The sequence below is a fragment of the Cucurbita pepo genome, chromosome LG05 (genome assembly GCF_002806865.2).
Source record: "Cucurbita pepo subsp. pepo cultivar mu-cu-16 chromosome LG05, ASM280686v2, whole genome shotgun sequence".
NCBI classification, from domain to species: Eukaryota; Viridiplantae; Streptophyta; class Magnoliopsida; order Cucurbitales; family Cucurbitaceae; genus Cucurbita; species Cucurbita pepo.
Genome location: NC_036642.1, coordinates 9955613 through 9977313, shown reverse-complemented (window position 1 = coordinate 9977313; position 21701 = coordinate 9955613). Strand labels below are relative to the sequence as shown.

The following is a 21701-nucleotide window of genomic DNA, read 5'->3' as shown; positions in this document are numbered from 1 at the left end:
GCTTAATTTAGACTCAGAAGTTTCCTGAAATAAATAAATAAATAACCAAAAGGGGCCGATAGCTCAGTTTTTTTCCAGAAGAAAGTGGTTCAATCTACGATGGGCTTCCTTATTTGGTCACGTCGCACATGGGCAATCCACGTCCCCACGCCAATCTTCCTTTCCAACGCTTAAGCTTCATCAACAAACTAGGTAAGCGGTGTGAAAAGAACAAGAAAATATGTATGTAGGTGAGGTGTTTAGTGTCACAATCCACGATGGAATAATACCCTTGAGAAAATCTTGACTTATTTTTCATGCACATTTTAATGGTGTGTAAGATAATGCACCATCCTCCTTATTCGTATCATGACATTTGTCTTGGCTCAGTCATCACGTATCATAACATTTGTCTTGGCTCAGTCATCACGTAGCTGGTTGGGTGCCACTACTGTGTCACCACTTTGTCTTGTCTATATGTGAAGGTCACAACCTATTCTTAGTATGGCTGTGACATTCACTTCCACTTAAATTAGTTATCATCCTCCGCGTGACTTTTTCAGGCCACAATCTCATCCCCCTCCTTGATGACTTTCTCATAGTAGAATCCCATTGTGGATTGTGACACTTGACAAACAAACTTTGATGTTGAAGTTAACGCAACGAATTTCAACCTATCAATGGTTTAGAAAGTTAAGTCAACTAAGTAAAAATATTATTAGGGTATGATAATTAAGTCGAAATGGAAGTTGACCCTATAAAACACTAGGCCACATGTCAAAGCAAACTTATACTTAAGCATAACCCAAATAAGATATAGGATGAAAGACTCTGTTTCAATGTTTGCTAAGCTAACCTTTGCCGTCGAATGAGTTTCAGCCTGTTAGAATTTCTGAATCACAACAGAATTGGCTATTCCAGCTTGCTCGATGGTTTGATCCAATTCAACCAGTTGTTTGGGAGGGAATCCCATTGTCTGGAGTTGGTAGTTTCTTGCACCACTAGGTCTCGACGCATCGATGAAGCCACGAATGTCCCTGATTGTATGATGGTGGTTGAAACGTGAGACCATTCGTGTTCCATCCGACAGCCTTAGCTGAAGAGAAGTTATTGGCAGGGAATCGTCTACCACCAAACCTGTTGATGGGGATGGAGCAGCATTCGGTGATATCGACGCAGAAGTCTGCTCAGCAGCGACCGACTCCAGCGAGTCACTGGCTAATGTTCTTCCAACGCCTTGGAATAGAGCATGGCGGCGCTTCACTGGTTCCTGTATCAGTAGGAGATGTAAAGTTAAATGGAATATTAAAACGATGTCTAAAAAAATAGATTGTCGAACGGGTCAGGTTGTCAACGTACTGGGTAGTCATCCTCCCTTCTGACGAGGTTAACATGGACAGAAGTCCTCCTGTCTGCAGGTTCAAGCTCTACCGGGCACTCTGACCTTCTAATACTCTGCCGTAATATAAAACATGTTACAGCTCGTAGATTAAACATGAAAATAAAATCTAGCAAGCTTAGATCTTGGACATCAAGAATCCATAGCCAAAACTTTGGAGAACATAGCCATCTATTTCTTCCACAAAGATTTCAAGCATAACAAAACCAACTCAGTTTATGAGTGTTGATAACAAATGAACCTGGTATTAACTTAGAAGCACCAACAAGTATAAAGTATTTTGCAGGTTATCCAAGACTTAGAAGCTTGAAATCCTTTCATCTCTAAGAATTAGTCGAGTATTGATTATTCAAGTTCCAAAAAGGCAGATCAAATGACGTCCGTGAGCAATTGAAGAACATTAATATCATAGGCCACACAGCATGTCATCTCCAGACAAAGCTCAAAAACTCTCGAGTGAAACTTAACTTTGGAAACCATGAATAACAAAATAATTGGGTTTCACATGCTGTTACCTCTAAGAACGGTGCATTTTCGGGATCATCCAACCTCCGTAGAGGACCATCATCAACAGAGAATCCATTCCCCCAAAAAGTGACAGTGTGCGTGACAGCCTCAGGGTGCCTAGGAATTGATGGTACTGTCTCTCCAGAGAGCAATCTTGCAGTTCCAGTAAAGCTTTTAGAAGCTGAAGGTGGTCCGATAGGTACACTGACTGCTGATTGTCTGGCTTGATCAAAAATTGCATCGACAGAATTACCTTTGGAAGGATCTTGGACAAGCATTCCACTGCCAGATAAAGTAAAATAGAAGCATTAAGCAGTGTCAGCAAACTGCAAGCATATACTTTTTCTGTCTTACATTAACATATAAAATTTGAAACAAATCAAACGGAAGCACATATAAAATTTGAAAATAAACTCTGTTCCATTCCTAGCTGGAGTACTGCAGGGTCGTATCTTTTAAACAGACAATGATATCATTAATTAATATCATGTTTTCTTCCATCCATTGTTTTCTCTAGTAGCATAATTGCCAAATCAAACATAATATGTGCAGCAGGCAACGCTTGAGACTATCAACTTAATTTTGACTATAAAAGCATGTTCTGGCCATTTTTACTCCTGGTTACTGAAAAATTGCTTCAAAATTCTGATCTTTCCCTCAAGGACCTATGAGGTGCTTTACTCCAATTTTCTTTCCTTCTAAACAAAAGGATAACATTAGGAAAATATATATGGGATGTGATATTTTTTTTCCCTTGAATCATCAAAATATGTATATAGGAGGAAGTTCTGGGGAAAATATTTCTAAAGTGGATGACCATATCTATAATGGCCCAAGTCCACCGCTAGTAGATATTGTCCTCTTTGAAATTTCCCTTCCAAGCCTCCCCTCAAGATTTTTAAAATGCGTCTGATAGGGAGAGGTTTCCACACCCTTATAAAAAATGCTTTGTTCTCTTCCCCAACCGATGTGAGATCTCACAATCCACCCCCCTTCGGTGCCCAGCATTCTCGCTGGCACTCGTTCATTTCTCCAATCAATGTGGGACCCCCCAATCTACCCCCTTTAGGGCCCAGCGTCCTTACTGGCACACCGCCTAGTGTCCACCCCCCTTCGGGGCTCAGCCTCCTCGCTAGCACATCGCCCGGTGTCTGGTTTTGATACCATTTGTAACGGCCCAAGCCCACCACTAGCAAATATTGTCCTCTTTGGGATTTCCCTTCCAAGTCTCCCCTCAAGGTTCTTAAAACGCGTCAACCAAGGAGAGGTTTCGTTCTCCACCCCAACCAATGTGGGATCTCACAATCATTTGTAACGGCCCAAGCCCACCGCTAGCAAATATTGTGCTTTTTGGGCTTTCCCCTCCAGACCTCCCCTCAAAATTTTTAAAATGCGTCTGTTAAGGAGAGTTTTCCACACCCTTATAAAGAATGTTTCGTTCTCCTCCCCAACCAATGTGGGATCTCACACTGTCCCTCTCAAAGAATGTGCGAAGACGTCTTAGTTGGGTGGCATCCGCACACTTGTAATTTGTAAGAAAACAGCACAAGCAAAATAAAAACTAGATCTAATAACAAGTAAATCTACTTAACAATAGAATTATCAAATTAGGCATTTATAAATGATATATAGCTCTGAAAGCGAGGAAGTTCATAAAGCATTGAAACAGGAGACAAAATGAATCGTACATATTGTACTTTGGGATAGAACATGCAGCAACATATATGTTTTTACTGAATAAAATCAGCTCAAATCTTTCCCCGTAATCGTTTTGGAAAACAATAAACGCCAACCCAATTTGCTCAGCGATAATCAATATTTTCCGTAGAAAACAACAACTAAACAAAATGCAAGAAATTGAAGGCACGAAATCATGTTCCGAGACAACACTGCGAATCTGAAAATCGACGACCTGAACAAATCTGGCTTGATCAGTCCTCATATCTATTAGGAGGCGAAAAAACAAGTCAAACAATTTATTGAAAAATTTCACAATTTTGTAGTCCAATGGAATTTCTTCAATCCAGAAATTCAAATGTACGCTTAATGCAACCAGGAAGGGAAAAACAAAATTCCCTCACTCTATTACTCAACATCTTCTTAGAAGTCAATTAAAGTAGATCCTGATGAATCCAAGATCAAACTTACCTCTTCTCACCACCAGTGTAGTACTCTTGTATGTCATCAGAGTCGCTATCGGAGTCCTCCTCCGCCGGCCGGTTCAGGTCAGAAATCGTACGGATGCCACGCGTCCTGCTCCCGGAAGCCCTAGTATCCACCTTCTTCTCCGCTTCACCTCTAGCTCTCCGAGAACGGAGCTCGTACGCAACACGAGAAGCAGGTGGGGAAGGCGAGCGAGAACGCGAAGGCGACTGGGAAGGAGAAAATTCAGGCGAATCAGGCGGCGGAACCGGGTGCGTGACGGCGACATGGTTATCCAAGAAGGTGGAAACGGCGGCGTCGAGGTCCCAATTGTGGCTCTCTAAGAAGAAAAGGGCTTCCGCTTTGGAAGAGGAAGTGATCTCGATGAAGGAGTTGATGAGAGCAGCATTGGCAGTGTCATCTTGAGGTTTCGAATGTGGAGCTTCGGCTTCCATGGTAGATTTCTCGGTGGCTTCAACTCACAGAAATTGGTTCCCGTCCGATCGGATTCGGTATGACGATGATGTCTATCTCTTCGGATTTGATTCTTCTTCGATAAAAAGTATATTCTTTTCCCACCAAAACGACGGCGTTTAAATGCCCTCCCCATGGCCCACCCTAATCTGCCATAGTTGAAACGGCAGCGTTTTATTCACCCAACTCAGTAATATTTTCTCCGGCCCAGCCCAGGCCCAGCCCAGGCCCAGCCCATTCAGTTTTCCCCTTCCAATTACTAGATCTGAAATTATAAAAAATAAAAAAATAAAAAATAAAAAATCAGCCCTACTCTTCGTTTCTCAGCCCTCCTCAGATTGAAGCGTGAGCCTGAACATCTGCATATACTCGTCACTTCCCTCGATTCCTCTCCTTTCTCCTACTCGAACTGGTAAGTTTGAAGTTCTAAATTCATTAAATGTTCCACTTTCTTGACTGAAGTTGTCTGTCTGTCGGATCTTCAGTTCATGTTTTTTCTGCAATCTAATCTTTCGGGGCCTTTAATTTTCAGTTGGCATTACGAATGATTGATTATTTTACTGGACTAGTTGGTGAGCTCATTAAGATTTATGTGTGTTCCATACCATTTTCGGGATTTATCTTTTATTTTTATCCTCACTTTACGGCCGTATGTTAGATTTTCAGCGGTTCTTCGTGATGTGGAGACTCCTGTTTCATCATAATAATTATATATAGAACTGCTCTTTAAAATGGGAGTAGAACAAATTTGATATCTTTTAATGGGTAGCTGCAAAATGGATTTTTTTTTCATTCAAATGTCCTGCCTCTTGTTTAGTTTATGAATTGGTTAACCTTGTTTTAAACTGAAAAGTAGTTTTGTTCAGATTGTACATATGGCAAACTGAATATCATGGTTTTCAATTTTTGGCTTTGTTGAACTGGATTGAACCATTCGCACCTCATCATTGGTTCTTTGTTCTATCACAATGCTATCAAGGTTATGGATCCTTCTCCTTGAATTTCTGCATTGAAACTGTCTTGCTTCCTAGCAAACACTTCCACCTTTTTAAAATCTTCTCTTAAGATTGAATGCTGTGTCTATAGAAAATCTCATGTAAACGTGAAGCTCTATATGGATGAAACTAATGTAGCTGAATGTTATGTGTGATGTCCCACATTGGTTGGGTAGGAGAACAAATCACCCTTTATAAGGGTGTGGAAACCTTCCCCTAGCAGACGCGTTTTAAAGCCTTGAGGGGAAGCCCGAAAGGGAAAGCCCAAAGAGGACAATATCTGCTAGCGGTGGATCTGGGTCGTTACAAATGGTATCAGAGCCAGTCACCGGACGATGTGCCGGCCTTCTCGCTGTTCCCCGAAGGGGGGTAGACACGAGGCGGTGTGCCAGTAAGGACACTGGGCCCCAAAGGGGGGTAGATTTGGGGGCGGTCCCACATCGATTGGATAAAGGAACGAGTGCCAGCGAGGACGCTGGGCCCCGAAGGGGGGTGGATTGTGATGTCCCACATTGGTTGGGTAGGAGAACAAATCACCTTTTATAAGGGTGTGGAAACCTTCCCCTAGCAAACGCGTTTTAAAGCCTTGAGGGGAAGCCCGAAAGGGAAAGCCCAAAGAGGACAATATCTGCTAGCGGTGGATCTGGGTCGTTACATTATGCTTCCAAGCATGCAGTTCCACCATTTTAGAACATTGCTATTAGGGAATTTTTATTGAAAGCTTCAAGTGGTTGTAATTATAAAGATGAACGAAGTCTTTCTATTTGAGATGAGGAATTGTCTACTTTCAATAATCAGCAATATCTTTTAATGTATTTGTTGTGCAACTAGAGCATTGGTGGAGCTATCAATCTATTGAAGATTTTTTCTGTTTACTTGAGAGTTGGGAAGTGTAGAAGTTTTCCTGCCCAACAAATGAGAAGATTTTGTTGAAATGCTTAGGTCAGATCGTTGATGTTCTTGCAGAGAAAAAATATTTCTTGATCTTTATTTTAATTTGTAGATTTTGGAGGTCTTAGACATGAATGCCTTCAAGGCCTTCAAAGCGAATGTTCCAATTGCATGGAGTCCTAATCTCTATATCACATTAGTGAGAGGCATTCCTGGAACAAGGAGACTTCACAGACGTACTTTAGAGGCCTTACGTCTTCGGAAATGCAACCGAACTGTCATGCGCTGGAACACCCCAACTGTTCGAGGAATGCTTCAACAGGTTGCTTTATATACTCGTCTATTGCACACATGCGTACATTACAGAATGACCTCATGGGGACTGAATGCAATCTCATCCTTGTTTTGCTCAATTTAATTACAGGTAAAGCGATTAGTAGTCGTTGAAACAGAAGAAATGTTTAAAGCCCGTAAACAGAAGGTGGAACAGCACAAATCTCTTCGAACGCCATTAGTTGTAAATCACCTTCCTGCTCCAAGTTCGGGTTCTTCTTGAAAACATGTGTTGCTGTTAGAGGTCAGGTTTAGTTCTTAAGTATTGGGATGATGTTGAAAAGAATTATATTTGAGCAGCGTATTTTTCTTGAATTATTTGACAATCAAGTCTTTTATGCTCTATACATCTTGCTGAGTTTAGTGACTAGAATAACTTATTGAAATATTTGCCTGTTCGAAAATGGAATGTCGCTTTTGATGATGCTACTTTCTGTAAGAAGCCTGCGAAGGAACATGGCTATTATCATCAATGAATGCACGCCCTTTTTCACTTTAGAACACTATTTGAAATATGCTAAATTCTGCTAATCTGCTCATTAATTCTAAGAGCCTAGGATGGTTTTAGTTGTTGGTAAAGGCTTTGAGATGTTACAAACTTACACACAGGCTCTTAAACTCATAAAAGGGACACTTCTTCAAGCACACACCCTAGGTTTCTGTTGCCTTCATGCTAATTGGTCCTTCCATTTCAAGTGCGATCTTGTCACTTGAACTCTTGAGCTCCTCATTGTTGTCATTAGAACTGGAATAATGCTGGTTTTTGTACTGATGTTTCCGGGCCAGTAGAAGAAAAAATAAAAAGTTCAGCAGTCCCAACACTGCAAGTAGCCAATAGAAGTAGTTCAAGTTTCCCTTGTTGAGATTACTTTTCAGCCATTGCTTGTTGGTTACGTTTTCTACTATCGTCACCAACAAACTACTTACAAAAAATCCCATGGAAAGGGTGCTAAGGAAAAGTCCTGTGCTCATGGATTTCATTCGTTCTGGTGCTTCTCTGATGAAAAACTCGAGTTGTCCAACATATGCAAATGCCTCTCCAGCACCAACCAAGAAGAACTGAGGTATTAACCAGAAAACGCTTATAAGAGTATTTTGTCCCACAGCAAATGCCCTCCTCTCCTTCTCAACAACTCCAGCAGCCACCATACCAAAAATTGAGAAAACAAGGCCAATCCCAATCCTCTGTAGGCTTGTGAGACCTTGGACATTGTGAGTCAGTTTCCGAGCAATGGGAATGAACAGTTTCTCGTTCATGGAAGTGACTAGCAGGATGGCGATGAATAGAAAGGCTGACATAGAACCAGCAGGAATCACAAACTTGCCAACTTTTCTATCCATAAATGATGCTTGCTCTACTGTGAATGTAGTCATCTGAGAGTAGATTGTCCAAAAGAGGATGCCAGTGGACCATATGGGTAAAAGCTTCAGAACCATTTTCACTTCCTCGACTTCAGTCACGGTCGAGACTATCCAGGGATTATATCTGTTTTGATTGATCGCCGCAACCTCGTCCAGAATTGCAGCCTTGTCTAGACACCTAATATTCACATTTTTGTTACACTATTTCCTTGCCAAAATGATAAAGATAACCAAATAAATTAACTGAATTGAATCCACCAATTTACTTGTGGATTGGACGAACAAATCTACTTTTTTCCATTTATAACTAGCCTATAGATCTGAAGAACACTTACATGAACCTGTAGGTGTAAGGAACCTTGGCATTTTGGTAGTCATTTAAGAACCTGGGATGAGCTGGGTGAGGGAGGCTTCTCTTCTTCCAAGCCAAAAGCACTACCCTCCATATCACTGTTAGAGGACTTCCTCTAGGCTTCTTAAACCTGTAAAATGTTGTCCCACAAACCAATACAATAACAGCAATCACCATGGTCCCTCCTGAAATTCCATAGCCCCAGCCTCTTCCCACATTGTCTTGTACATAAACTAACACAATCACACCAAACAACGATCCAATGCTTATGGCAAAGTAGAACCTATTGAAGAAGAATAACATAGCCTTCTCTTCCTTTGGATCGTTGACATCAAATTGATCGGACCCGAATCCCGACACATTTGATTTTATCCCCCCTCCGCCAAGTGCTATGGTATAAAGTGCAGCATAGAGCATGGCAAGTTGCCCACCATTAGCCGCAATGCATTGATGAAGTTGCCTTGTGGAGGACATATCACAATGAGGAGGTCTCATGCCAGGGATGGTTGTGGCCAATGTTAACAAAATCACACCCTGCAAAAACCAGGAAAGCTGGAGGATAAAGCAGATATTTCTCTCTTGAAGCCATTCTTAATGGCTCAGAACTTACCACAGCAGTTATGGAAGCAAAGGTTGCAACAGTGAGGAACCGTCCCAGCTTGGCATCAGCTAAGAAGCCACCAAGAAGGCCAAGAAGATTAAGGGCCCCAAGAAAATTAGTCACAATAGTTGCAGACTTAGCTGAAGAAAGATGCAGATCCCAAAGTAGATATGTCACTAAGTTCATTGATATGCCCATCACACATATCCTTTCAGAGAGTTCAGTTCCTGCATCATTTTGGGCGTTTAGAATTGCTACTCATCAGCTTATTACATCGATAAACTTAGAGTTTTAGTTTGTGAAAACCAGAGAAAAAATTTAAGCACCTAAGATGAGCCCTGCAGCAAGCCATCCCCCGGTTCTTGACTTCTCCACTGGGTTTCCCCTAAAATCCACTGCAGCATCTTCTTCCCCTCCTCCCCCATGTTTTGACACTAGAACCTGTTAAAACAAGCAGAAAATAACAGTTGAAAAAGGCATACCATAGCCAACAGGAAATAGGGAGCTTTTCCATGAAATTACCATTGTATTTTTTTATCGTTTAGTTCTCTCTTCTAGAGAAAGAGAGAGAGAGTAAGGGAAGGAGGGAGGGATTGTTTTTGTGTGCTAAGGCTGTGCTTAGTTTCATGATTTATTGGAAAGCAAGAAGTTAGTGTATGATTGGGATTGGGATTAGGATAGAGAAAGGATAGAGCTTGTGGTTTATACAGGTTATTTTGACAGCATGTGCAAGCAGTTTGGAGTATGTTTTTGTGGTAGTAGTGCCTGTAGCCACATAAACTGAACAAATGCTGGAAAATGACCTGTTTCCCTTGCACTTCTTTTTCTTATGTCAAATTCAATTTGGATTTCGCTGCACCAAGATGATGCAAATCAATGGAAACTTGTGGTTTCTTGGTTATTTTAGGCTCAAAAGTGATGGAAAAACACAAAAAAGACTTTCCCTTTTGGTTTCCCATGAAGAGTCAATTCTATAATCTGTGGTTAAGCTATACATTACTCTTCTTTTCAATATTTTGGTTCATATTCTGCTACTTTGATATCAGATTCTTATTGTTTAACTGAGTTATGAACTTAAACAGCAGGGATTAGCAAGAAGAGAGGAAATGAACTAAGTTTAAATGGGTTTAAGGTCTCGTGTTCAACCGAGAAGGAGATAGGACTTGTAAAGGCTAAATTCACCGCTAATAGATATTGTCATATTTGACCTTTCCCTTTCCCTTTTGGGTTTCCCCTCAAGGTTTTAAAACATATTTGTTAAGTAGAGGTTTCCACGCCCTTATAAGGAATGTTTCGTTTTTTCTCTCCCACTGATGTGGGATCTCGTAATGGCAAGCTGATCAGTGTCTGGCTCTGATACTATTTCTAAAGTCCAAACTCACTACTAGTAGTAGAGAAAGTCTAAAGAGGACAATATTTATTAGCGGTGAGCTTGGGTTGTGATAAGACTTCTCCAATGTGCGATAGATTCATTCCTTGAGAAGTTGCAACCATTCAAGAAGATCTCAAGCAAGTTCGTAGACAGAAACACAATGTTCTTGTAATAGAAAGACTCGTGCAGAGATAGGCATGCTTTTTGTTTGGCGGGGTCGTGTAAATGGCCACAGTGAAAGTAGGCAGGCTTGAATAATGAATGAATGGATGGATGAAAAAGCTTTGATATTTTTTTGGTTTCCACATGTGCCTTTAAAATTTGAAAAGAACTTTTGCTTGGTTTGGTTGGGATTATGAGAGGTGGGACTTACTCGTTATAGCTCTTTAAAGCTTCCTCAAAGAGATTTAGTTTTCGAGATTTTCATGTTTGGATTGTCAAGCGTAAGAGGACTCATTCCGCAAATGACTTCGCTATCAAATTGAGGAAGAAAATTAGTAGATCCAAAGCAAATAGGTGTTGCCCTACTAGAGCGTTTGGTTTGTAATGTTCCTTTCAAAACACGTTGAGTTGAAGCGGGTGTTCGGCCTACCATCTTGAAGTTTGGTTGAGTTCGGCTAAAAATAACTCACTCGCCGTTTGACTCACATACTTCACAACATAGCTGAGTAAATAAAACCTTATCAACTTTAACAAAACCTTATCAACTTTAACACTATCCACTGCTCATTTATGGAAAAGCTTCAAATTCACATATTTCTCTCCCTCTCTTTACATCCCATCCTGTATTAATTGCTACGTATTTTAACATATTTTAAAGGTGCTAAATGTTTATTTTAATCTTTTTTTTTATAATTTTTCCATAGTTACTCGTTGACATCAACGTTTTTACCGATACTTCTTATTTAAATGTCAATGGTTCACTTCAACATTCTAACAAAGACTATAAATTTATTTTTATTAAAGATAATAAATATGCAATATATATTTTGAAATTATGTTTTGAAACGATTTTAACTATTTTAAAATGCTCCACTAAAACTCTGCTCTTAATTTTCCTATTGACTCGTTTGGAATTGGTAATTCTCCCTCTACGTCTTTCTAATTGCTGTCCTGATCTGACGATATGGGCTGATCATCTTCGTCATAGTGAATTTCATCACTCAACATGGACCTAAATGGCTCCTCATCAAACACATTATTGAATGGTGCATCTGAGCCTAAGCTTCAACTCATCACGGGTGCCTCAAGGAAGGCGATAGAGTCGTTAACAGATCAACCCTGTCTAGCCAACAAGAAACTGCACAAGTCATCACCCAATAAGGCGTGGCGATCTTCTAGTGAGCAAAATCAGGCCAAAGCAGCTGTGGAAGCCATTAGCAAAATAAAAACAGGCACATTGGTCTCTCAATCAGAACAAGAGCTTGTCGACCATGATGTCATCTCGGGGAACCAGGGATGCAATGGTGGCTTCATGTACAAAGCATTTCAGTTCATCAAAAAAACTGGACTCACTACAGAAAGAGAACATCCAAACATTGAAGCTATATGCAATAAACAAAAAGCGAGATACCACTATGACAGAAAAAGTACCTGTAATTGATGAGAAAAGCATTAAAGATGCAGTTGCTAACCAGCCAGTCTGTAGCAATTCATACAGGGGGATATGATTTCCAGTTCTATTCTGGTGGAGTTTTCTCATGGAATTGTGGAAAGGAACTCAATCATGGAGTGGCAGTAGTTGGGTATGGGGAAGCTAGCAATAAATCTTACTGGCTTGTCAAGAATTCATGTCAAGAATTCATGGGGCACTGACGGGGTGAATCTGGTTACACGAGAATTCTGAAGTGATAAGCAAAGGTACTTGTGGCATAGCTATGGAGGCTAGCTACCCCTTCAAAGACTGAGCATGTAAGATCCTACATCAGTTGGAAAGGAGAACGAAATATTTCTTATAAGGGTATGGAAACCTCCTCCTAATAGACGTATTTTAAAACCGTGAGGATGACAACGATAAGTAACGGACCAAAGCGGACAATATCTGCTAGCGGCGGGGTTCGGCTGTTACAAATGGTATCAGAGCCAGACATTAGGCAATGTGTCATCGAGGATGCTAGGCTCCAAGGGGGTGGATTGTGAGATCCCACATTGGTTGGTGAGGAGAACGAAACATTTCTTACAAGAGTGTGAGACGCATTTTAAAACCGTGAGGCTCACACAGCGATACGTAGCGGGCCAAAGCGAACAATATCTTGTCTATCTTTAGGAGTGAAGAAATGCAGATTTCTATATCCACTAAACTAGATTATCCAATGACGCAATTACAATTAGTAAAAAGTCGAGCAACAGAAGTCAGAACGAAAAGGCAGGATTCAAACAGAATGAAATAAACCTATTCAGTATTTATCGCATAAAATTCTTCTCTAAATCATCCCCACAGGTCATTCTGATGCAGAAAATAAATTTGGAAATAAATTTATAAGGAATTTAAAGTACCTAAGACCTCAACTCAGCAAACCTGCGTCTCACAGCAGATGCCAGTTCCGTCTCTCCAATACCAGCAAGCCCCTCAACAACCTTATGCCTGACCCTGATATATGGTATATACCCTTTCTCTGTCATCCCCATGACCACCTTTCCTGCTAAAATATACTCACGACACTCCAGACAACCTTCAACAAGAATCTCATAACTCTCAAATCCAACATTGTAACTCTCCTTCTCCAACAGCTCAATGATCTCAACTGCTCTCCTTATCTCTCCGTTTGCTCGTAATGCAGCCACAACGTTAATGACCGTTCCTTGTCTTGGTGTCAACTTAACTTTTACAACCATTTCTTTCAGCAGTTCCACTGCCTCAGCTGTCCGTCTAACTGCTGTTGATGAACTAATTAAAGTGCCATAACTCTCCAAGTCAGGGACGCATCCTGCTCCCCCCATACCCTTCAAGACTTGAAATGCCTCAGCTAACTCATCAATGGCACAAAGAGAGGATATAAGATAATTACATATGCTGCTATCAGGCTCATATCCAATCGACCGCATGTCCAACAAGATGCTAGCAACAGACTTAGATTGGCGACGTTGTTTTAGCCATACAGAAGAGAGGAGAAGGTGGGTCTGAGGGACAGGAACACAACCAGAGTGGAGAATCCGCTGGAGAACTGGAAGAGAGAGGGGAAGGGGTGAAGGGCTTTGAAGAGTATAGAAAAGCAGAGAGGCATGGACAAACTGTGGCCTTGAGCGAGGTCTGAGAGGGATTAAAGATTGCAATATCTCATCCACAACGTGTGTTCTAAAGTTAACAGGAAAAGTAGAGAGAAACGAGAAAGGATTGGGGTTTTGGCAAGCTTCTTGTAAAGAAGGAAACAAATCTGGAAGTTTCTGATATGACTTTGATTCAACTGCAGCTCTAATGCTTTCTTGAAGCGATTGTGCTGGAGTTATTGAGGGGACTGAAGAACATTGCCGCAAAAACTGATGGAAATGGAGTAAAAACGAAGAAGTCCTTGCAGTTCCAAGTTTCATGCTACTAAGAATAAGAGGGTATTATTTTGTAACACATAATTGGTCATCAAAACATCCTGTAAACGGTTTGCTGGAAACCTATAGAACATGGAACATAGATTAAACATTGTGTACAATCCTAATTAAGAGGTGGTAAAACATAATCACAAAAAATAATAGCACACAAACAAAGATCATATAAGTTGCGCTCAATTTCAGAAATTTGCTAAAAGCTCCGATTTTGGCTCGCATAATGCTGCTAAGTAGTGTGTACTGTTGAACTTAAACACATCCAACTTCCATCATTGCCACTGCTTCAGTTGAGGGTTATGTTCACAGAATCCATCAATGGTTAAAGAAGAAAACAAAAGATTGAACATAACACTACTTCCATGGAAAAGGAAACTGAAACAAATTCTTCGAAAGAATGATGTTCCAAGTCCACTTAGTTTGCACAATAAAACGCATCTGTAACACCAAATTTGCAGCTTCCAGAACACACAAAAAGGTGAACCAAAAGGCGATACAGAAAATTATCATGAAGCATAGAGTACATCCTCATATCATTGGACAACATTCGGATGGAAACTTGTCAAGATTTCAAGCAGATTCATTCAAACAAAACTGAAATTTCTAAGATGAATATAATCAAACTAATGGTGTGCATATGCAACACGATCAAAAGCCAGATTAAATTCAGCACGACGAAAAATGAAGAACAGAAAGCCTACCTCTTAGATTTTGTAAGGGAATAGATTGCGAGATTTTACCGCCTTCTACGCGGTGGCGCGGTGGCGAAGACCAGAAGGCTGTAGTTGTATGGCGGTTGCGCATGCCAAATGGGCCTTCTGTAAAAGAGTGGGCCTCGCAAACATTTTATGATCCAGCCCACAAGATTCAGTATATGGGCCTTCTGAAAAGAGTGGGCCTAGAAAACATTTTATGATCCAGCCCACAAGATTCAGTATATGGGCCTTCTGAAAAGAGTGGGCCTAGAAAACATTTTATGATCCAGCCCACAAGATTCAGTATATGGGCCTTCTGAAAAGAGTGGGCCTAGAAAACATTTTATGATCCAGCCCACAAGATTCAGTATATGGGCCTTCTGAAAAGAGTGGGCCTAGAAAACATTTTATGATCCAGCCCACAAGATTCAGTATATGGGCCTTCTGAAAAGAGTGGGCCTAGAAAACATTTTATGATCCAGCCCACAAGATTCAGTATATGGGCCTTCTGAAAAGAGTGGGCCTCGCAAACATTTTATGATCCAGCCCACAAGATTCAGTATATGGGCCTTCTGGAAAGGAGTGGGCCTCGCAAACATTTTATGATCCAGCCTATATATAATCTTATTTAAACGTCGTTAATTAACTTATTGAGTTAATTTAACAAAACAAATCATATAATAAATCATTTAATTTTATAAATCAATAATAATTTATGAAACTATTTACTTAATTTATTTCTATAAATAAAATTTTTATTAAAGGAATATGATTTCTTATTTACTAAAACTATAAGATTATAATTAACTGTTGAATAATCAAATTCACAATTAAAAGTTTACATAATTAAAAAAAAAAAACCCATTTATCAAGAATAATTATTAATAAATAAACTAAAAAACCTACCATTTAAAATATATAACTCTTAACATATTTAGAAATAATTGCAAGAACCAAATAAAAAAATTATTTTTTTAAAATTAAATTCTAATAACATTTTCGTATGATATCAAAATTAATATTTTTATCGTTAATGTAAGGCTAACTCAACTAATTAATATATTATACATTTGAGTAAAAAGTTGAACGACACGAGATAATAGCTAAAACTTGAAGAAACAGACGAAAATTAGAAGCTGTTTACATAAATTAAGTACCAAGATTGAAGATCAGTTGAGAATTCATGAATAAAAGGCAACATTTTCATGGTTTTAATATAACAAACAACAAAGAGAAAGTTGGCTAAAAACAATGGTGGAAATTGGGATGCTGCTGATGCTGCTGCTGATGCTGCTGTTGCTGCTGCGGCGGCGGCGGCTGAAACGGCACAACGATGGTTGAACTAATCTCTTTATGATCTTGCTGCAATCTCATCAATTTCTCAGGGCTTTGCAAATTATAAGTGGAAGAATTAGTATAAGGACTTGAATCAATAATGGCACTTAGATTATCATGAAGGTAATTAAACAAATGGGTTCCATTAACCCCTCCATTAATTAGTCCCATAATCCCATTCCCATTGTTACTAATGGACCCACCAAAACAAGGCAAACCCACTTGCCCCACAAATGGGTTTGAGCTTTGGCTTTGGTTTTGACCCATTTTACAAACTTTAAGCTCTTCCAACACCCTTTTGTACTCTCCAAAGGGTCCTAAAACCGGATCATTTTGCCTACAATATCAATAATAATTTATGAAACTATTTACTTAATTTATTTCTATAAATAAAATTTTTATTAAAGGAATATGATTTCTTATTTACTAAAACTATAAGATTATAATTAACTGTTGAATAATCAAATTCACAATTAAAAGTTTACATAATTAAAAAAAAAAAACCCATTTATCAAGAATAATTATTAATAAATAAACTAAAAAACCTACCATTTAAAATATATAACTCTTAACATATTTAGAAATAATTGCAAGAACCAAATAAAAAAATTATTTTTTTAAAATTAAATTCTAATAACATTTTCGTATGATATCAAAATTAATATTTTTATCGTTAATGTAAGGCTAACTCAACTAATTAATATATTATACATTTGAGTAAAAAGTTGAACGACACGAGATAATAGCTAAAACTTGAAGAAACAGACGAAAATTAGAAGCTGTTTACATAAATTAAGTACCAAGATTGAAGATCAGTTGAGAATTCATGAATAAAAGGCAACATTTTCATGGTTTTAATATAACAAACAACAAAGAGAAAGTTGGCTAAAAACAATGGTGGAAATTGGGATGCTGCTGATGCTGCTGCTGATGCTGCTGTTGCTGCTGCGGCGGCGGCGGCTGAAACGGCACAACGATGGTTGAACTAATCTCTTTATGATCTTGCTGCAATCTCATCAATTTCTCAGGGCTTTGCAAATTATAAGTGGAAGAATTAGTATAAGGACTTGAATCAATAATGGCACTTAGATTATCATGAAGGTAATTAAACAAATGGGTTCCATTAACCCCTCCATTAATTAGTCCCATAATCCCATTCCCATTGTTACTAATGGACCCACCAAAACAAGGCAAACCCACTTGCCCCACAAATGGGTTTGAGCTTTGGCTTTGGTTTTGACCCATTTTACAAACTTTAAGCTCTTCCAACACCCTTTTGTACTCTCCAAAGGGTCCTAAAACCGGATCATTTTGCCTACAAACAGCCTCCCAAACTAGAGACTCCACTGCCTTTCTCCTATCCTCTTCTCTCACATTCTTCACCATTTTGGTCACATTGCTCACTCCAAACACCTTGTGAACGGCTTGGAATTCCCGGTTTTGATCGGCCGGGAAGTATGGTGCCAACGGGCAGGTTTCGTGACATTTCTTCCTTTGGTGCTTGCACGCGGCGCAGGCCGGGGCGGGCTGCAGAGCTCCAAGGTTGTGCCTTTGCATCACTTTGTGTTTAGGTTGGAGGGAAGAAATTGCATGAGCGTGCATGCATGGAGAAAGGAATTGATGCATGGTGGATGGTTAATGGATTTATATTGTAAATGGGTTTGGAGTTGTTTAGAAGTTGTGTTGATTGTTGATGGAAATTAAAAGGTTAAAAGGGAGTGTTTGAGTTTAATAATGAATAAACAAGATGAGAAGGAGAACCAATTGGTTTGTAAATGAAAAGAGTTCTATTTGGTGAAGAAACCAATGACTTTTTCTTTATGTTTAATTTAGGGTTTAGGTAGCTCATTGGAAGCTTAACAATTCTATCTTCATTTATTTTAATATATGTCACCATTCATTCCCCTATTCAACCAATGTGGGATATGGGAGGCCAGCGTTCTCATTGGCACACCACTCAGTGTTCGGCTCTACTACCATTTATAACAACTTAAGCCCACCGCTAATAGATATTGTCTGCTTTATTCCGTTACGTATCATCGTCAATCTCACGGTTTAAAAACATGTCTAGGGAGAGGTTTCCATACCCTTGTAAGGAATGTTTCATTCCCTTCTACAATCAATGTGGGATAACAGGGTCCAGCGTCCTCAATGGCACACCGCCCCATGTCTTGACTCTAATACCATTTATAACAGCCCAAGACCATCACTCGTAGATATTGTATGTTTTGGCCCATTACATATTGTCGTCAACCTCGTGGTTTTAAAACGCGTCTACTAGGGAGAGGTTTTCATACCTTGTAACAAATATTTTGTTCCTCTCTCCCACCAATATGGGATCTCACAAGTTTGTCTCCATGACTAATTCAATAAAGTCTATCTCGTCAATCGAGATCAAGTTTTTCTTATTGCCATGGCTTTCAGCTGCAACTACAATCATCCAATTGAGAGACGAGAATGGAACATTTGAGGGTATTTTAGTCCTTTTCATATATCACGAAAGTTGGATAGAGATTTCAAATCAACTACAATTAATCCAATTGAGAGACGAGAATTGAGGGTATTCTAGTCATTTTCATATATCACGAAAGTTAGAAAGAGATTTCAAATCAACTACAATCATCCAATTGAGAGAGGAGAATATAACATTTGAGGGTATTTTAGTCATTTTCATATATCACAAAAAAGTTGGAAAGAGATTTGAAATTAAAGCATTTGATTTCAAGTGCTACACTCAAACTAACTTATTTGGCATTAAATTTTTAATCCTAAAAGCTATGTTAGATATCTTATTGCGTTCTTAATTCTCATCATTCTAATCTCTCCCTTGTCTAACACTTAAACCCAACCAAACACCATCACCCAACGCCCTCAATTTGGGTGTATTCCTTTTTGGTTTTGGGCGTCCGCTTAAAGAAACGGGAAGCTTTTGACACCCACAAAGCAAAAGTGGAAGCTAGATTCCCAGTTTGTTCATATCATTAAAGCCCCCTCTAAGCCCCCTCCATTTCTGTTCAAATTTCAAACCCAAATCCCACTTCTTCTTACCTTTCGTTATCTTCTTTCTTCTTCCCTTTTCAATTTCTTGCTCTTTTTTTACCAATGGAGACCGAGAAACCAAAATCAGAGAAGTGGGTCATTTTCTGAGAGATCGAATTCGCAGCGATTGGTGAAGATTATACTCAAAAACTCAAAAGGGGTTTCGAAATGAGTACGGCTCGATTCATCAAGTGCGTTACTGTTGGAGATGGCGCTGTCGGGAAGACTTGCATGCTCATTTCCTACACTAGCAACACATTCCCAAGTGTAAGTTTCAGTGTATCTTCGTTTCCCTTCTTCATTTTTGGTTGCTAATGGAAGCTTGGAGCTAATTTTGACCTCTTTTAGGACTATGTGCCGACGGTTTTTGACAACTTTAGTGCTAATGTGGTGGTCGACGGCAGCACTGTGAGCTTGGGGCTTTGGGACACTGCTGGTGAGAAACTTAACCCTGANTTTTTTTTTTTTTTTTTTTTTTTTTTTTTTTTTTTTTTTTTTGAGGATTGGCTAATTTAGAGGAGGATCATAGGTTTATAAGTTAGAAACCGAAGGTATGAGCACTTTTTAGGAAGCCACTTATACTCAAAGTGGACAATATAATACCATTGTGGAGAGTTGTGGTTCCTAACATGGTATTAGAGTTATGTTTTTAGCTTAGTCATGTCAATAGAATCTTCAAATGTCGAACAAAGAAGTTGTGAGCCTCAAAGGTGTAGTCAAAAGTGAAGTGTCGAACAAAGGGTGTACTTTATTTGAGGGCTCCAGAGAAAAGAGTCGAGCCTCGATTAAAGGGAGGTTGTTCGAGGGCTCTCCATGGATCTCAGGGGAGGCTCTATGGTGTATTTTGTTCGAGGGGAGTCTCACATTGGCTAATTTAGGGAATGATCAGGAGCTTGAATTTGGGTTTCAGTTTATAGAAATTTAGAGTTTTATGAATGTTGAAGAAAGAAAATGAAGCCCTTCATGAATTGCAGGGCAGGAAGATTACAACAGGCTGAGGCCTTTGAGTTATAGAGGAGCAGATGTGTTTCTGTTGGCATTTTCTCTAATCAGCAAAGCTAGCTATGAAAATATCTCTAAGAAGGTTAATTATCATCATCTGTTTTTGTTGAAGTACCATGGATTGTTTCCTGTTATTAGAGTATCAGGCTTATTATTTGATATCCCGATTCACAGTGGATCCCGGAGCTGCGGCATTATGCCCCGACCGTGCCGATTGTTCTTGTGGGAACTAAGCTTGGTAATGACAATTATGTTCAAACACATCAGGGAGTTTTCAAAAAACTGAGGAAGTTTTGATGGGTCGTTTGATGTTTGAATGGTTACTTGTTTGCAGATTTGAGGGATGACAAACAATATCTGTCCAGCCATCCTGGGGCTGTTCCGATCACGACTGTGCAGGTACTGCTCGTAAACGAATCAGTCACATTGTAGCAGCCTCCTCGAATTGTTTCTCTTAGTTATCGTTTTTTAATTCATGGATCTGATGGAACAGAGAATTCTTGGTGGCTTTATTTTGACAGGGTGAAGAACTGAAGAAGTCAATTGGTGCTGCTGTTTATATAGAATGCAGCTCCAAAACGCAGCAGGTAATTGAAAGTGAAGCCAAAAATGGTATCTTAATGTGTCATTTGACTGAACAGAGCTATGAAAGTAAATCTTTGATCATGAAGATATGTCATTTTACGATCTTCTAACGGTTTACTCTCAGATGTGAGATCCTACATCGGATGGAGAGGGGAACGAAGCATTGCTTATAAGGGTGTGGAAACCTCTCCCTCATAGACCTATTTTAAAAACCTTGAGGGAAAATCCTAAGACAATATTTGCTAGCGGTGGGATTGGGCCAATACAAATGGTATCCAAGTTAGGCACCGAACGGTGTGCCAGCGAGGACACTGGCCCCCAAAGAGGGTGGACTGTGAGATCCCACATCGGTTGGAAACATTCCTTATAAGTGTGTGGAATCTCTCATTGGTAGATGCGTTCTAAAAACCTTGAGGGGAAGCCCCAAAGGGAAAGCCCAAAGACGATAATATCTACTAGCGTCGGGATTGGACCATTAGAAATGGTATCAGAGTTAGGCACCGAGCGATGTGCCAACGAGAACGCTGGGCTCCCAAGAGGGGTGAAATGTGAGATCTCACATCTGTTGAAGAGGGGAACGAAGTATTCTTTATAAGAGTGTGGAAACCTTTCCTTAGTAAGGGCGTTTTAAAAACCTCGAGGGGAAGTTCAAAAGGGAAAGTCTAAAGAGGACAATATTTGCTAGCGATGGCTAGTGGTTGGATTGAGCCATTACATCATACTACCGCAGCTTCATCTTTAAGATTTAACAGAGTTGACTAATGTAACGAATTCAAATCGAGCAATCAAACCTTAACTATCTCCCATGTCATGATTTGCAGAACGTGAAGACTGTGTTTGACGCTGCCATCAAGGTCGTTCTACAGCCACCGAAACCGAAGAGAAAGCGACGAAAGGCCACAAAATGTGTGTTTCTTTGAGCTGGGTATCATGTCATTCAGTTTGTGTTGTGGAAGACTTGGCCTCCTCTATGAGCTGGGTCTCATTGTTATTCTTGCTTGTTATATTAATCTTCTTGTTTAATATGAAAGGGCTGAAGTTTTCATTGTGAAAGATATCTTTTAGTTCTGCCAAAAGAAAATAACCTATTAAAATTATATC

At 39.6% G+C, this 21701-nt stretch overlaps 7 protein-coding genes across 10 annotated transcripts; 3 read left to right on the top strand and 4 right to left on the bottom strand.

The window, feature by feature from the left end:
- Window positions 1–202: 202 nt before the first annotated feature.
- Window positions 203–4566, bottom strand: LOC111795535 (plant UBX domain-containing protein 4-like). Of its 2 annotated transcripts, XM_023678018.1 has the most exons (5): window positions 4034–4566; window positions 1894–2167; window positions 1339–1434; window positions 836–1249; window positions 203–653 (listed from the first exon to the last, which is right to left on the bottom strand). In XM_023678018.1, the coding sequence occupies exons 1-4, from the start codon at window positions 4480–4482 to the stop codon at window positions 863–865; spliced, it is 1206 nt and encodes a 401-aa protein (XP_023533786.1). In that variant the 5' UTR covers window positions 4483–4566; the 3' UTR covers window positions 203–653; window positions 836–862. The 2 variants fall into 2 exon arrangements, with proteins under 2 accessions (XP_023533786.1, XP_023533785.1); XM_023678017.1 differs by lacking the exon at window positions 203–653 and having other exon boundaries at window positions 673–1249.
- A 232-nt stretch (window positions 4567–4798) lies between these two features.
- Window positions 4799–7144, top strand: LOC111795541 (50S ribosomal protein L30-like). The gene is made up of 3 exons (XM_023678027.1): window positions 4799–4913; window positions 6500–6709; window positions 6812–7144. Exons 2-3 carry the CDS (start codon window positions 6518–6520, stop codon window positions 6941–6943), a joined length of 324 nt encoding a protein of 107 aa, XP_023533795.1. The 5' UTR covers window positions 4799–4913; window positions 6500–6517; the 3' UTR covers window positions 6944–7144.
- A 45-nt stretch (window positions 7145–7189) lies between these two features.
- On the bottom strand, window positions 7190–9700 carry LOC111795534 (protein NRT1/ PTR FAMILY 6.4-like). The gene is made up of 5 exons (XM_023678016.1): window positions 9558–9700; window positions 9362–9476; window positions 9045–9262; window positions 8418–8968; window positions 7190–8260 (listed from the first exon to the last, which is right to left on the bottom strand). The coding sequence occupies exons 1-5, from the start codon at window positions 9558–9560 to the stop codon at window positions 7372–7374; spliced, it is 1776 nt and encodes a 591-aa protein (XP_023533784.1). The 5' UTR covers window positions 9561–9700; the 3' UTR covers window positions 7190–7371.
- Window positions 9701–11542: 1842 nt separating this feature from the next.
- On the top strand, window positions 11543–12780 carry LOC111795537 (KDEL-tailed cysteine endopeptidase CEP2). The gene is given in 4 exon segments (XM_023678022.1): window positions 11543–11979; window positions 11981–12046; window positions 12048–12253; window positions 12256–12780. Coding segments are annotated over 4 exon segments (735 nt in total). The 5' UTR covers window positions 11543–11575; the 3' UTR covers window positions 12315–12780.
- LOC111795536 (pentatricopeptide repeat-containing protein At1g06270) lies at window positions 11791–14726 on the bottom strand. Of its 3 annotated transcripts, none has more exons than XM_023678021.1 (3): window positions 14646–14726; window positions 12904–14013; window positions 11791–11877 (listed from the first exon to the last, which is right to left on the bottom strand). In XM_023678021.1, exon 2 carries the CDS (start codon window positions 13933–13935, stop codon window positions 12904–12906), a length of 1032 nt encoding a protein of 343 aa, XP_023533789.1. In that variant the 5' UTR covers window positions 13936–14013; window positions 14646–14726; the 3' UTR covers window positions 11791–11877. The 3 variants fall into 3 exon arrangements, with proteins under 3 accessions (XP_023533789.1, XP_023533788.1, XP_023533787.1); XM_023678020.1 differs by having other exon boundaries at window positions 11793–11921; XM_023678019.1 differs by lacking the exon at window positions 11791–11877 and having other exon boundaries at window positions 12787–14013.
- Window positions 14727–16723: 1997 nt separating this feature from the next.
- On the bottom strand, window positions 16724–17531 carry LOC111795538 (LOB domain-containing protein 2). Its single transcript, XM_023678023.1, has one exon. It carries the CDS (start codon window positions 17529–17531, stop codon window positions 16860–16862), a length of 672 nt encoding a protein of 223 aa, XP_023533791.1. The 3' UTR covers window positions 16724–16859.
- A 1290-nt stretch (window positions 17532–18821) lies between these two features.
- On the top strand, window positions 18822–21653 carry LOC111795540 (rac-like GTP-binding protein RAC2). Its single transcript, XM_023678026.1, has 7 exons — window positions 18822–19280; window positions 19362–19449; window positions 19988–20097; window positions 20190–20253; window positions 20350–20414; window positions 20537–20602; window positions 21422–21653. Exons 1-7 carry the CDS (start codon window positions 19182–19184, stop codon window positions 21518–21520), a joined length of 591 nt encoding a protein of 196 aa, XP_023533794.1. The 5' UTR covers window positions 18822–19181; the 3' UTR covers window positions 21521–21653.
- The last annotated feature ends 48 nt before the right edge of the window (window positions 21654–21701 follow it).